This window comes from Tamandua tetradactyla, chromosome 3 (assembly GCF_023851605.1).
Source record: "Tamandua tetradactyla isolate mTamTet1 chromosome 3, mTamTet1.pri, whole genome shotgun sequence".
Classification (NCBI taxonomy): Eukaryota; Metazoa; Chordata; class Mammalia; order Pilosa; family Myrmecophagidae; genus Tamandua; species Tamandua tetradactyla.
In genome coordinates this window covers 180504221-180520098 of record NC_135329.1, presented here as the reverse complement: position 1 = coordinate 180520098, position 15878 = coordinate 180504221, and the positions used below count along the sequence as shown (strand labels likewise).

Genomic DNA, 15878 nt, shown 5'->3' with positions numbered 1-15878 from the left:
ATCCTGCACAATGAAGGTGTCCAATAATTATCAGTTAAATTGAAAAGTATAATTCAATCACTATTAACCATTCCAGAGGCAGTGCCCTATATGCAGTAGAGGGGTGGATTCATACCGCATCCCAGGAGGGTCTGCACTGGGAATAATTATGCTACCATGTGTCTCTTCAAAGGATTCCAGAGAACAAGGACCCTGTGGGACAGGGCATAGGACCCATACATTTGATTTGAGGTGGGGGATGAAGGTCTATAGGAGGCCTCAGTGGGTGATCTTGCACAGACTTGTGGGGAGTGGGTGACTGAGGCACAGGCTGGGGTGGGCTCGAGCTGAAAGAGGAGTCAAAGCAGAAGAGCACAAAAGAGAAAGTAAGGAAAGAAGAGGTAATAATGCAGCAGTAAACTATACTTAGGCTATTACTTGGCCCATGGTGAGATCTTCAGGAAATACAGTGTTGGTGCACTTCATTACCATTCAAATGCTTAATAGGATTTTACAGTAAACCCCTGGGACACAGCCTCCATTCTTATCACCATCTCCGAGGACCAGACTTGCACTACTATGGGCATTGCTAGCATTCTCTAACACAAATGTGAATTTTTTGGTGTTATGATTTCTACAAACGTTAGTTCTAAAAATGCCTTTTCTGTATAACAGCTTGACAGGAATAAAAAAAAAACGGGGAACTGTGGGGGGGTATGTACTATTTATTACAAAAATAGATGGCACACTGCATATCAACACTTGAGTTTTAAATACACAAAGGAAAGATAAAAGAGAAGAAAAAATAAAGTTAATGTTTTGTTGTGGCAGTCCCTCTCCTTACTAGACATTACATTTTGTCAAGTTAATCTTGTTTTTCTAAAGGAAGTTCTTAAAAATACTGATAATAGTGGTGAGTCAAAACTCACTCAGGTTTCACTGGCCTGAGTCCTAGGAGCACACTACTACCATTCAAGGATATGGAACTTATGAAGTCTCACTGGCTCCCAACATTTAAAATGTTATCAATATTATAAAAAGGTGTTGATAATTACACTTTTCTATAGCACCATGCTTTAACATTTTGACAATTTATTTGTCTCTAAGTCAACAGGCTGACCTATAAAAGAGATTTCATGTACTGTCTTTTAAAGTTATCAAATGGGTCTATGTTTTGATAGGCTTAATTCTTACAATGTGATATTATATCACAGATTCACAAAGAAATAACAGCAATAGATTTCCTTTGCTTTGTTTTAAATAATGCTTAGTAGAGTCAATTCTTGAAAGAATTTGATTTTTGATATTATCTTGGAAAAGTCTGATAAGGGCAGGACATGAAACAGGAAACTTTTAAGTACCTGATCTGCATACATTTTCATTGGCGCTTTTAGTAGCACCGGGAATCGAACCTGGGTCTCTGGCATGGTAGGTGAGAACTCTGCCACTGCACCACCATTGCCTGCCCTCCTTGAGTATCTTGAAGCCCTTTAAAAACATGTAGTATAAGTATCATGTCAGTATCAATAATTTTTAGGTATTGTTACTGAAGCAAGATAGGTGTTAATTCACTTAATCAAATTATATAAAGGCTAGATATTTTAATATGAATGTCAATGCTTTTATCATAAAACATTGGCATGGTAGAGAGAAGGCTGTCCTATTATTTAGAAAACTTTAAGTTCCTTCCTCAGACTCTCTTGCTATTGTGATTTAAGATCTCAGAAGGAGATCTTATTCCAACAAGAGAATGTTTAAGCATTAGAAAGATGAGAAAAGACATACTAAGTATTCTTTAAACATCCAGATACAAGGTAAAGTTAGCCTTTTTTTTTTGGCATGGCAGGCACCGAGAATCGAACCAGGGTCTCTGGCATGGCAGGCGAGATCTCTGCATGCTGAACCACCATGGCCTGCCCTAAAATTAGCTTTTAAAGGGCATTCTCAGTATAAGGTGAAAGGACTTCAAAAGTCTCAAGAGACCAATGTAGGGCAATGCCTATTTTGTAGTCTAGGGGATAAACTCGAGTCAAAGAGACACGAGTTGAATCCAGGCTCTACATGAATTAGGTATGTGGCCTTTTATTTTCTAATCTTCTTTTCTTCATCTGTAAAAGAAGGATAATATCACCCACACTGAATGTGCATATAAATTGCTTAGCACATATCTAACAGATGGTAGGTACTTAAAAAATGGTAACAGCTGTCGGTACTACTCTCACTAAAATGGAGGAATTAAGGGGGAAAAAATCTCCTTTTGATGAACCAATTAGTCTTAGAGCAACCTCAGATTTACGAATCTATTCTGAAGGTATCATTTCAGAGTTTAGAAAATGTTCCCATGTAGTTAAATTTTGGTAACATTTTGAATGTCCCAAAGTTAACATTATACATAGTACCTCTATTCAACAGAATAGTATGCAACTATCAAAGGTAACACTGTGGATGAATCTTCAATGCCATAGGAAGATGTTCCTAATGTTCCACTAATTTTAAAAAGTAGTTTACTAAACATATACAGTACACTTCTCTTTTAAAGAGCACATACACATGCATATTTGCATGAAAAAACATACAAAAATGTTATTGATTACTATCTTTGACAGCTAGAAGTATGGGTAATATTACATATGCTTTGTTGCCTTCCTCTAAAATTTCTACAATGACTATGTAACAACTATGCAATGTAAAAATGAAAGTTATTAAAGAAAAGAGTTACGAGGAGATGAAATAATTTTCTTGCTGACCTGAAGAAAAATCATTGAAAAACAAAGAAGAATGCTAAGTTTTATACATCTAGAGTTCTACTAAAAATATGCTCTGCACCTGAAAATAAGGGAAAGACAGTGTAGCAAGTTGATGACAAAAGCGTCCAATCCTGACTTAATGGCATCAGTCCATAGTATTTATCACATTTATCTGAAAGTCAAGCATAAATTTGTGAATCGTGCTATGACCATTTAATGATTTAATAATAGTCCACACATTTTTAAAGTTTAACAGTTACTTATTTTTAGTAACTTCCAAAATTAAAAATATCAGTTTGCCATTTTTGATTCTCCAGTCATGGTTTGTTTTGTACATACCCCTCCATGTTTGGGGCAGCAAGCATAGAAACTGTCACTTAAACTGGAAGCCTTGCCAGGAATATGCTTCACAACTTCTGAGTCAGCCCTCCCACCCACCTCTCAATATTCACGACTCAGAGTAACAAACTCCACACTTAGTCTAATTAACTCCTTTTTGTCCACCCCCCCTTTTTTTTTTAATAAAAAAGGTATTTTTTTTTTTCTCACTCCATTTACCATGGAGGAGGAGAAGCAGATTCTTACCTTTCCGTCTGTCTTGTGGACTATAAGTGCCAGAAGCCTGCAGTTTACTAGTACCATTTCTTTTGGACATGGTTACAGAGTTTTGACAGTTCTCAAAATATGACCTGGGAAACACCCCACACTCTGCGGGCTCCTGTGGGATGAAGAGAAAAATTACATTTGCTGTTTTAATATGCTCCAATTTGATCAACTGAAACAATGGTGAAGAAGGATCAATTTATGATTAGGTTTTCAAGAGTGTCTTGCACAGACATCCTCAACAGTGGAAAATCAAAATGGCCCTATCAGTTGAAACATCTTTGAATATGAAATTAAAAAAAAATATGGACAACGTGGTGCTAAGGATTAGGAGTGCTGATAGCCAAAACAAAAGGAGATTAACTTTATTATTCTTTTCCCCATTTACAACTAGCTTCTTTCAAATTTTCTTCCATCTGGGAGTACAGCTTGTGGCAGTGTCAACACAAGAAAACAGCTAATGCCAAGGGTGTTTCTCTGCCAACCAGCTGGTCCCTTGCTCCCCGTCTCTCCATTTCTCTCTTTCCCTCCCTCTGTCACTAAGTGCATAGGCCTCAGGACAAGTCAGACCACAAGCAGCTTCGCAAGGGAAGTGCTGAGAGTGTGTCCCTCTGCAGACACTAGATCTTCTGGCCAGAAGCCAAAACAAACAGTGGCGACACTGCCAGACAGTTGTTCTCCTGAGAGTTTTTCTTTTTTTCCACGTTTCCCCCTCCTATTTTGATGTTGATCATCTGTAAATACAGTCACACTTCACCAAAAACTGCTGCATCCAGAATAACACACCCTAAGCTGGGTTCCACAAGTGCTGACGAAGTAATAGGAGGGGCCTGTGATAGAAAACTCCAGCTATGCTTTCAGGTGGATTGAGGCACCGAGCACTGGGCTTTTCTCTTGTTCATATTATTTGTCTCCCGAACAGATTTCAAGGAAGTAAGCAATTTGAAAGCCATCTCATGGCTGTTCCCTTGACCACTGGAGAGGAAGATACCACAAACAGAAACAGAGATCTGATCCCCCAAAGCATTTTCCTTCTGAGAAATGCATTTGGCTCAAACCCTGCATTTGATTTATTCTTTCCTTTCCTCTTTCAATACAAAATGTAGTATCCTGCAAGTTTAAGAAAATATTGAAAACATTCAAATTATGCCTACATAATGGGCTACTTTCAGGGGTTGTGGGTCCCTTTAGATTTGTGTCAAGATTTATAACACTTTCCCCACACCCAATGAGCTACCCTTTGCCTCCATGCTGCTAGTCAAACCAAGCCAGGTACAGAGGCAAGATACTCCTATATTAAATCAGGAGCCCTGGCAGGCAGGAGAGGTAGGATTTGCCTCGCTCAGCCTGGTGTTTGGAATTAACAACAAGAAAACAATTTTTTTTTCTGCCTTTCCAGCTCTTTGATAAATGACACAATCGATATCCCAACAACTGATCAGTAACCAGCCTAATTAAAGTATTCAGCCTGTAAAATAGAGCTGTCAGGGAGTCCTCCATTAGTGTCCCAGCCAATACAAAATATAATGGATTTTTAAACATATTCTGCTTCTACCAAGATGAGCTGCAGAGGGAGGGAAATGTTTTAGGGAAAGGGAGAAAAAAAACAGGTCATAACCCATTTTTTAATACCAAGTCTCTAGGCTCAAATGGAATTACAATTGAACTTAAGCTCATCCTCTGAAAAAATGTTTCTGTTTAAAATGATTTTGATTCAATCAAGGGTTCATTATGCATTCTTTGGGAGGTCCTTGTACATCTGAGTAATGCGGGAAAAAAAACCCCAACAACTATATATTTTGACTTTTCTTAAGTAGCGTCTTCAAATTTTTACATCAATATAATGTTCAAGTAACCATTTTGGTATTCTTGCCAAATCTAACTAATTCATTTGCCTAAACACTTGAGCAATGCTGAGACCTCTTTCTAGTTTATAGATACTTTTTTATTATAACTAAGGGTGATTGCTGTTACATAGGAGAATACACTAAAAACATGAACATACAACATACGCTTTGACAATGAAACAGAGATTTGGGAGTTCAGATTTGTTTTCAATTTAATAAAGATAAGTTGTGCATTAGGCTTTTGCCTGAATAAGAAAAATGCTCTTTAATCTTCAGGCTACCACAGACATTTTCAATAGCTGTGAGTGAAGTGCCTGCTCATCTCCATGGAAGGCATGTAAATATTAGGGCAAGTACAAATAGATCTTGTTTAAATGTACTCATAAAAATGGCTTTTTGCCCCATTTATTACTCCAAATCAATATTCCCTGGTGAACTATATTAACAAGACACTTCTGAGGATGGGCCTCAAACTGTAAGTTTAATACTTTCTCCTGATGGAATAATTGTTAACCCAAACTACAGTGTGAGAATTACAATGAAAATACCTGCAATAAAGAAGAATGAAAATGGCACAATGTCCCAAAGCTTGATGAGCCCAAATATATAACGCCTGTCCACTAACCATTCATACATATTTTAGAGAAATCAGTGAAATTAGGGGAGATAAAAGGTGGGGGACATAGCTAACTCTTTTAGGAACCATATTCATTTTTTTTTTCTGTGTTTGTTATCTGTATGAGCAATGTACACAAGACCAGTGGCATTCAGGTCTTCTGTTAGTTGAGGTATCTTTGTTCAAAGGAACCTTAAGGAAGATCAAATACACAGATGCATAAAGGAGTGAGTGCTCAGGGGCCCGTGGGTCATCCTACATACCCTCCACCCGAAAGGTTCATGGTGTCCTCAGGAGGTAGAGTAAGAACAAAATTAAACCAGAATGGAACTGATTCTCCCACAGAAAGAAGCAACCGATGAGGGCTTTATAAACATGCACATAAGTAAACTCCTTTAAATATTCATGGTAGGCTCTCATTTAAGCAGAAGCAAATGTTAAAAAATACCTCATATATATATATATGTATATTATATATATATATATTACATTTATTTAACATCCACAAGGTTCTGTACAAAAGAATAAAAAGGTATAGTTATTCCTTTCCCATAGCTGCTGCTATGACAATTTATAGTTTTTTGTAGTTCCCAGGTACAACTTTTATTTACTCATTCAAAAACTAGTTATTAAGTGTTCACTATGTGCTGGGAAATGAGGATACATTAATGGATAAAGCAGACAACAATGTAGTGTCATGTTTAAATGCTGAATACACAACTATGTATCTAGTTACATAGCCAAGACCCAGCAACCCTGGGATTTTAATCCAAGAAATCACAATCGCAAACTCCAGAGCCTGAGCTTTTTAAAAAATATATTTTTATGCAAAACAACAACAATCATTTATCATTCTCTCTCATGTTTGGGAACTAACTGGATTCTGCTAGGCAGTTCTTGGCTGGTATCTCTCATGTAGATACAGTCAGAAGTTGGCTGGGGTGTAGTCATCTCAGAGGCTTGCTTGCTCACGTGCCTGGTGACTGATGTTGGTTGTCGGCCAGGACCTCTGCACTTGGCCTCCCCATGTGGCCTGAAGTTCCTCATAGCATGGCAACTGGGTTCCAAGAGTGAGTGCCCAAGAAAGAGCCAGACAAGAGCTGTATTGCCTTTTATGACTTAGCTTCATAAGTCAGGTAGCATCAACATTCCACTGCATGAGTCTCTAGGGCCAGCTCAAATTCAAGGGAAAGGGACTGGACCCCAACTCTTGGGGGGAGGAGTGTCAAAGAATTTGCAGGCATGCTTCAAAACCCCCTATCAACTTCAAGTTCTCTTTTAGTAGGGAATTAGATTACTAGTGAGAGGCACACTGTCAGCCTAGAATTTCTGGATTCCACTAAGACACTGGGTAAAATCTTACAATGTCCTTATGGACAAATTGATAAATGTGGTTTTGGTAGCAGCTTGTACAACCACACCTGATGAGTGGCAATCAGTGGTAGCCTGAAAGCTGGACCTCTGTGCTTGGCCTGTCCATTTTTCTCATAAATATGAAAATCTGTTGACTATGTAGAAGGCCTACTGTTCAGTTGTGCCCTTAAGGGGGAAGAAATGACTGAATTACGGTTCCCAGTATCTTCAGCTGTTGAGAGATAATTTTGGAGGAAGAACAATTTTTACCCTCAGGTTTGCAAGATTTACTGTTCATGGTTATCCATCAAGTGAAAGGAAAAAGCCTTAGAAGTTTAGTTGCAAACTCAATAAGTGTCACCTTTTTTAAAAAAAAAAAGTTGCAATTTTTTCTCTACATTATCAGAAGTATTGGTGTGTACCACAATGGAGGTGAACACTTGGAGTCTTGACATGTCCTTCCTAGTCCTCTTTTAAGAGGGTCATCAACTGGACAGCTTTGCATTTAGAGATAGTGAGGGAGAGGCTCTCACCGTACCTTGGTGGCAATGATGCCTTCCCCACTCAGGGTATACATTTAAACTATTTGGTTTTGTAGCAAAGTGGGGAGAGAAGTGACAGTCATCAGGGTAGTTGCAGGGAGGTAGACAGCACTGGGAGCCAAGGTGCAGAAAGGCTGGAGATGGTACTAGGCTCAAGGAGTTTTGGCCTTGTCTTTCCTCCAAGGAAGAAGCCACAGAGAGTCATCAGATAAGCAAGTTAGAGAGGTAAGGACTGTGAGCAGGAAGAGGAGAGGCTGCTTCTGACCAGCAAAGGATCTGGGTAGGGCTACCCAGGGCGAAAATAAGGCCTCTTTGTGAGGTCTCATAAGCTCCAACAAAGACTGGCTTCTGGAAAACAACAGAAGGGTGAGGCAAGACAAAGAAAACTGGTGGGTGGGGGTAGGCCCAAGGAGCCTCTGGGTGTGGTGGGCAGGCCAACTGAAGCCCTGGGGAGGGCCCTAGAGGACTGGTAGAGACCACAGGGGTTGAGGCCTCCTGGGGACAGCACCTCATTGAGTAGCAAGCAGTCGGTTTGGAAGGAGTCTCAGGGCTCTCTGCATGTGCCATGCTCTGGGCAGCTCTGTATCACATGCCCTAGACACCACATCTCCCTTCTCATTGTGTTCTTAGCTCTTTTGCTGGGCCTGGCACAGTAGCCTTTGGAAAACATTTGCCAAATGATTACCTAGGACTGGTTTTTATTTCTCAAGTGAGGAATCTGAGAAACGACTGGCTAAGGGTCAGAAGTTTCCTCTGACAAAACGGGTTACCAGTGGTCTTCCACTGGCCACCTGTGCACTTCTGGTTATTGGGGGCTCCTTCCTTCCCGTTGCAGCCCATTTTGCCAATTTACAAGCATCCCTTTTGTTCACTTTCTTGAGCAACTACTGCTTGCCTGGTCTCAGGCTGGACACTAGGAATATGGATGTGAACAAGACCTCGGCCTGCTTCATTGTCACTGACCAAAAGACCCAGAAATGGACATGAACCGGAGGGAAGGGAAGGTTATGAGGGAGCTTGCAGTGAAGCGGGAAGGAAGAGGACTGTTCTCCCTATGCTTGCCTGCTCGAAGGGCAAGACCAGTTTGGTCTTCAAAGACCACCCTCCCTGCTCTGGGAATATGAGGTCCAGTTTCAGCTCCAGCATCAGAAAGTATCTCCCACCTTCTTTGCCAACTTGCCCACATCAGTGTCCCTCAGTCTGTCATACAACCTGAGATTACAGCACAGAAACTTCACTCCATTAACGCTTCTTGGGGACCTTAGCGGTACATCCTCCTTCCTCACAGGTGGACCCTTAGAGACTCGCTCAGCCCCTCAGTGTGCAGCCAGCCAGACTTCTGTGTGAGGAGTGGGCCTGTGCTGGGGTGTTGGCCTCAGGAGGGAGGTTCTTTGACCCGGAGGACCAGGGGCTGAATGTGGCTGTACTAGGATGAGGATAAGGAGGCTCTCAATTCCGCTAAGCAGCAGTCTAGCCTGGAGGCGAGGCCCCAGCCTGGAGACCCAAGCTGTAAGAGCTCAAGCCCCCCTGTCCCTCCACCTTCTTTCCTTTCTTCATTTAGAACTTAGCAGACAGTGAACCCCTCCAAAGGCAGCACTGGTCAGCTCCTGGCTCAACCCTGATACCTGCTGGAGTCTTCCATTCTTGCATCATCACATAGGACATGAGATGATGCAAGAATGGAATCTTGCAGAGGAGAGAGCCCAAGTTTTAAACCACTATTCTTTCTTAATTTGATAAGTCTTTCATTTTTAAAATGTTAAGTTGAAGTTATTATTAAAACTAAAATAAGCAGTTTAAAAAGTATTCTATTTTAACTCTGCATATTTTTTATTACACAGATATTATTATCCTTTGAGAATATCCTGATATGAGTATGTGTGACTTAAAAAGTTTTTTTCTTAACTCTTTCTGCTATCAATTTCTTATTATTCTTCCCTCATCTTAAAATGATGTTTAGGATGCTTTTATAATTATTCTTCATGTATAAAAGAAAATAATGTCTTAGGAATATTTTATAGTTAATATTTGTATATATATAGGAAATGTTTAAGGATATTAATGTTTAGGAATATTTTATGTTTATTCTTCATGTGTAAGTAAAATATTCCCCTCATTAAAAAATCATAATAAAAAATCTATAAATATATAACTATAAAAGATTTCAAAAGCAAGACCTCCGTATATATAATAACTTAAAGCAAGCTGTTTGTTTAATGGATTGAATTTTAAGTTAGTTAAGTCTCAGGTCTGTATTACCCATGAACAGATTAGAGGGAGAATACAGAGAGCTGATCGCATTATTATGATCATCACATTAAATATTGTCCACATTTGTTTAAGGATTTTCTAAGATATGGACACTGCTAGACTATCAACCAAAGAACATATAAAGATGTTTATGAATAAGTCTATCTCTTAGAATTTCTGGGGGTGGGGGTGGAACCAGAAAAACATGTACCTGTTATATTTGATAAATCATTTACTTTACTTGCACATTTTTATATCTTATCCCTAAATTATACAACCACCTGTTCCCCAACATAAATCCATCATAACCCTTCTGGGGCATAGTTTCCCAAACAGAGAATCAATATGAGGGCAGTTACTATACTATTGACAGAAGTTCACATGTTCTGGTGGCCATTTGGCCGAGGGAAGGAAGGACTGACATTACCTCCATCGGTTTCTCTGGCCGCCTCAGAATCACCAACTGGATCATCCCTCGTATGTTTCCTTCCATGGACATCGATCGCCTAAGTGTTTCCATAGCTTCGTGGTTGGATTTTCCCAGAAGAGATTCTCCATTAACGGCAATCAGCTGGTCATTCATTCGCAGCCGACCATCCTAAGGCAGAGAAAAGGAAAAAACAGTATTAAACAGAGAAAAGCATGGTGATGACATGTGGGCTCTTTCTGGGGAAAATTCAAGTTTAAGAACAAAATCTGCTATTAGGAATGATTTATTTTCCATGGCAGAAAGAGGTTCTGGAGCTTTTCAAACAGTCACAAACACTAACTATAATGAATTGTGTGAAAATATGTTTTAGGGATCTTAGAATCATGAGCTGCAATAATTTAGACATTCGTAATAATGTCTCTTACCTAAATCTTTGGCAAGCATGCTACTCTAGCGTGGTTCTGCCATTTGCTCTGATAGGGACCATTTTGCTAACTCTAGACAAGGAAGTTTGGAAACGAAAGGAGCTCATCTTATCGCATTCACTAAAGGTTTGTATTTTTAGGCAGACAGAGACAAACTGCTCTGACCTAGCATGCTCAATGGCAGTAATAGGTCTCCTAGATAGAGTTGCTCTATTGGGCAATGCAGAAAAAATATATCTTTTTCTAAAATAAGCAAAAAGTGGCTATTGCAAAAGAACATAGGGGTAGTAGTAAAGGACCCATTTGCTATGATGTCTTCTGGTAGAAAAACTTGCACAAAGGAAGGCTTGTTTTGGGAGGATCTAATAGATGAGTACTTTCACTCAGCATCTTCAGGAAAGAACATCTCATATTGCAAAGCACAAGGAACCTGGCACATGGGGAGAAGGCAGGACCTCTGGTCTAAATCACTTTAGGCACCTCTAGATCATTCCATGACCACAATGCATCTCCACAATAGGCGGTCTGGGAGAAAAAACACTTAAAATGTTAACAATCAGACAAGATATATATATTACCCTAAGGTAAAAAGTTCTTGCTATGACGCATAAGTGCAGTTTTAGGTATGTTAGGATACTGCTGTTGCTGATAAATTTAACAGAAATAACCATCAGTGAGTATAACAATCTACCTTTCCAGAGATTTTCCCATAATCTATCTCTAGTGATTCTCACAGAGATCAGGAAGTTAAGCAGAATTCATGATTTTATTCACATTTTACAGCTAAGAAAACTAAGGCAGGGAAGTGATATAACTTGCCCCAGGTCACAAACACAAGTCAGAGACAAAACCGACTTGTTTCTTGAGTATCAGCTGTTTGGTCTTTCTCCTAGAAATCCCTCGTTAGTCATCTCTAGGCTATAATTGCATGAGATTAAAATTGGAAAAGGAAAATATTAAATTGATTTTGCAGTTGGAAGTACTTGGATCCCTGTTCAAATTAACAGAATAATGAAATGCAAAAGAATGAAAGGAAAAAAAAAAGTCTTCCTTAGAAATGAGAAAACCAGACATACAGTGAACAATAGAAACCAACCAGACAGCTTCACCAGAGAAATCGTGTGGACAAGTTGATAGTCTGACTAATGCAGTAGCAGATGGCCAGAGGAAGTTCCTCTGCTGACAGCAGGGGAAAGGAAGAGAGTGGTGAAAGGCATTCCTGGGAGCCAATGCCCTTGTGGACATGCACTGCACATGCCCCCTGCTGGACAAGGTGTTGGCCATGGAGGACGGCAGAAGCTACTCAGAGAAGTACATGCCCACTTGGAGAAGAAACTGAGCTGGCGAGGCAATGGGATCAATAGGGAAGGGCGTAAGCTCAGAGATGTTAACTGCTAAAATGGAACGCTTCCACATAGCTTAATGTCTCCTCCCTTCATCTTGTCTTCCCACTTCACTTAACCTTTACCCTAATTTGGAGTAAGATTGGAAATGGGATTTACAGGAAAGGCCAAACAAGAAGAAATCTCTTAATTTCTGTTATTCAATTTTGAGTGAGGCACAGAAAGAATACAGATAAGGAAGGCTACAAGAAGAGGGGTAGAACAAAAACAGCTTTAATGGTGAGTCACGTCAAGTGAGATGCATTACAAGAAATCATTCAGTTCTATTTTGGCAAATAGTGGAAGGAAAACTAACGGGCTGAATCTTGAGAAAGAGGTTACAAGGGTCATTAAAAATTGTATTCGGAGACTGGAGACTGATGTGTGATTTTTACAGAGGAAGAAGAATTAAAAGAGCTGGCTCAATATCCTAGAGTTCTTACCAGGAAATGAGGTCTAGTGTTCAGATTTGTTGAGGTTTAGTCTTGGCACAGTACTTTATCCTCTATAGCAGGAATAAGAAAGGTCAGGATTGGAACTTTATGGGTAACTCTAGGGATGGAAGGAATGAAATCTGAGCGAGATCCCACCTAGTAACCTCCTGGGAAACTTCCCTGTGTGGTATAGCACAAGGCCATCCGAGTCAAGAGATGGGCAAAGAGGTACCAACAGTAGTTAAGCACAAATGTCTATTTTCAACTACATTCTAAGTCTTAAGCGTGCAGAATTATATGGAAGTAGAATATGTTTGCTGTATCCAAGTTCAAAATAAAAATACAGGTTGGTTTGCCCCTGGGGCAGCTGGAATTTTTTTTTTAGAAGACATTCACATTCATCACAAATGTCAGCAGAGGGCTGTGGGCATGATGAAAATCCACATTGTCTCATTTTCAGGCTTGGCTGGTCTGTTGCTGTTGGTGTATGCCTGTTTCTTATAAGATAAATGATGGCTAATTTCATTAATGGTGCTGCCAGTAAGCACCATGTTGTCTTAACATTTAGAATATAATCACAGAATTTAGAGCTGGAATGGTCTTTGGAGGTCAGCTCGTCCACCCTCTTCCATTTATAGAATAATGTGAAGCCAAAAGAGGATGAGAAACCATTTATTGAGCCCCTGTTAAGAGGAGGCACTTCCACATGTATTAGGACTTGCTCAGCTGGATAAGGTCAGAGCTGGTACAGAACATCCCAAGTCTTGACTTTTAGTGTGCCCTGCTCACTAAACCATTCTGTGTTCTACAGAGATGACAATGACTAGTCCCAAAAGGCAGTGATGCTTCAAAGAAAAAGACTTTCAAAATGAGAAAGGACAGGCGCGGCGCCCACGCCCCGCAGCAGCCGACCCGCCCACCCTCCTTCTCCCCCCTTTTTCCCCTCCTGCTCCGGCGGTGCCCTCTTCCCCTGCCTTCACCGGCTCCTCCGCCACCAGCTTCAACAGCCTTGCCGCCCTCACCTTTCCTCCTCCAGAACAGCTACTGGGGGAGTGGAGATAATACAGAGCAGCTCCCGGAGCCACCAGGGAGATCAAAGGGATGGCGTACCCCATCCTGAAACGGCTGACTATCTGGGAGAACCAGCTCCGGTGAGATCACCAAGGGGCACGGGCTTTCCTGGGTGGGACAGCAAGCGACCGGAGTCCCTCCCTTCCACCTTCCCAGGCCAGCTGGTAGAATTGGACAGGCAGACCCCTTAGGCCGCGGCGGCTGGTGCCCCCACCACGCGAGGCCCCCCGGACCAACTGAGATAGTTGGGTCGGAAATCCCCAGACTGCGGAGAACAGTGACCGGGGGATCCCTTCCAAACACGTGACTCCCCCAACCGGCTGGGAACAGTGCACTCTCCCGGGCTGCGACAGCTGGCGCCCTCCCGCCACGCTTGGCGCCCAGGGCCGACTAGCTATTCGGCCGGACGCTCTCCCGTGCTGCGGCGGCCGGCGACCCTCCCCGCATTCGGAACCCCAGGCCGGCTGGCATTCTTCCAAGACGCTTCGGCTGCCGAACCTCCCCTACGGCGAGAATTTTCCAGAGTTAAAGGACCCACAGCAACTTTCGCTGGTGGAACCCGTAGACAAACGTGTGCCATGAGCGCCACCTACTGGGTAGGATAGGAAAAACAGAACCCAGAGATTGCACAGAAAAATCTTTCAACCTGTGGGGTCAAACACCCAGGGAAATCTGACTGAATGCCCAGACGCCAGCAGAAGATAATGGATCAGGCTCAGAAAGTTGAACATATGGCCCAGTCAAACGAAGAAACCAATAGTTCAAATGAGATACAGGAGCTGAAACAACTAATGCTGAATATACGAACAGAAATGGAAAATCTCTTCAAAAACGAAATTGATAAATTGAGGAAGGACATGAAGAAGACATGGGCTGAACATAAAGAAGAAATAGAAAAACTGAAAAAACAAATCACAGAACTTATGGAAGCGAAAGATAAAGTAGAAAAGATGGAAAAAACAATGGATACCTACAATGACAGATTTAAAGAGACAGAAGATAGAATTAGTGATTTGCAGGATGAAACATCTGAATTCCAAAAAGAAACAGAAACTATCCAGAAAAGAATGGAAAAATTTGAACAAGGTATCAGGGAACTCAAGGACAATGTGAACCGTACAAATATACGTGTAGTGGGTGTCCCAGAAGGAGAAGAGAAGGGAAAAGAAGGAGAAAAACTAATGGAAGAAATTATCACTGAAAATTTCCCAACTCTTATGAAAGACCTAAAATTACAGATCCAAGAAGTGCAGCGCACCCCAAAGAGATTAGACACAAATAGGCATTCCCCAAGACACTTACTAGTTAGAATGTCAGAGGTCAAAGAGAAAGAGAGGATCTTGAAAGCAGCGAGAGAAAAACAATACATCACATACAAGGGAAACCCAATAAGACTATGTGTAGATTTCTTAGCAGAAACCATGGAAGCTAGAAGACAGTGGGATGATATATTTAAGTTACTAAAAAAGAAAAACTGCCAGCCAAGACTCCTATATCCAGCAAAATTGTCCTTCAAAAATGAGGGAGAAATTAAAACATTCTCAGACAAAAAGTCACTGAGAGAATTTGTGACCAAGAGACCAGCTCTGCAAGAAATACTAAAGGAAGCACTAGGGTCAGATACAAAAAGACAGAAGAGAGAGGCATGGAGAAAAGTGTAGAAAGAAGGAAAGTCAGATATGATATATCTAATACAAAAGGCAAAATGGTAGAGGAAAATATTATCCAAACAGTAATAACTCTAAATGTTAATGGACTGAATTCCCCAATCAAAAGACACAGACTGACAGAATGGATTAAAAAACAGGATCCTTCTATATGCTGTCTACAGGAAACACATCTTAGACCCAAAGATAAATATAGGTTGAAAGTGAAAGGTTGGGAAAAGATATTTCATGCAAATAACAACCAGAAAAGAGCAGGAGTGGCTATACTAATATCCAACAAATTAGACTTCAAATGTAAAACAGTTAAAAGAGACAAAGAAGGACACTATATACTATTAAAAGGAACAATTAAGCAAGAAGACATAACAATCATAAATATTTATGCACCGAACCAGAATGCCCCAAAATACGTGAGGAATACACTGCAAACACTGAAAAGGGAAATAGACACAAATACCATAATAGTTGGAGACTTCAATTCACCACTCTCATCAATGGACAGAACATCTAGACAGAGGATCAATAAAGAAAT

At 40.7% G+C, this 15878-nt stretch overlaps 1 protein-coding gene across 19 annotated transcripts in view; it reads right to left on the bottom strand.

The window, feature by feature from the left end:
* The window catches only part of PARD3B (par-3 family cell polarity regulator beta), a 1143268-nt gene that overhangs the window by 418777 nt on the left and 708613 nt on the right, over positions 1-15878 (bottom strand). For all 19 annotated transcript variants that reach the window (XM_077154793.1, XM_077154795.1, XM_077154796.1 and 16 more), the window contains 2 exons: positions 10365-10535; positions 3312-3444 (listed from right to left, as the gene is read on the bottom strand). In XM_077154793.1, coding sequence (XP_077010908.1) covers positions 3312-3444; positions 10365-10535 — 304 coding nt within the window. The remainder of the gene's footprint in view (positions 1-3311; positions 3445-10364; positions 10536-15878) is intronic.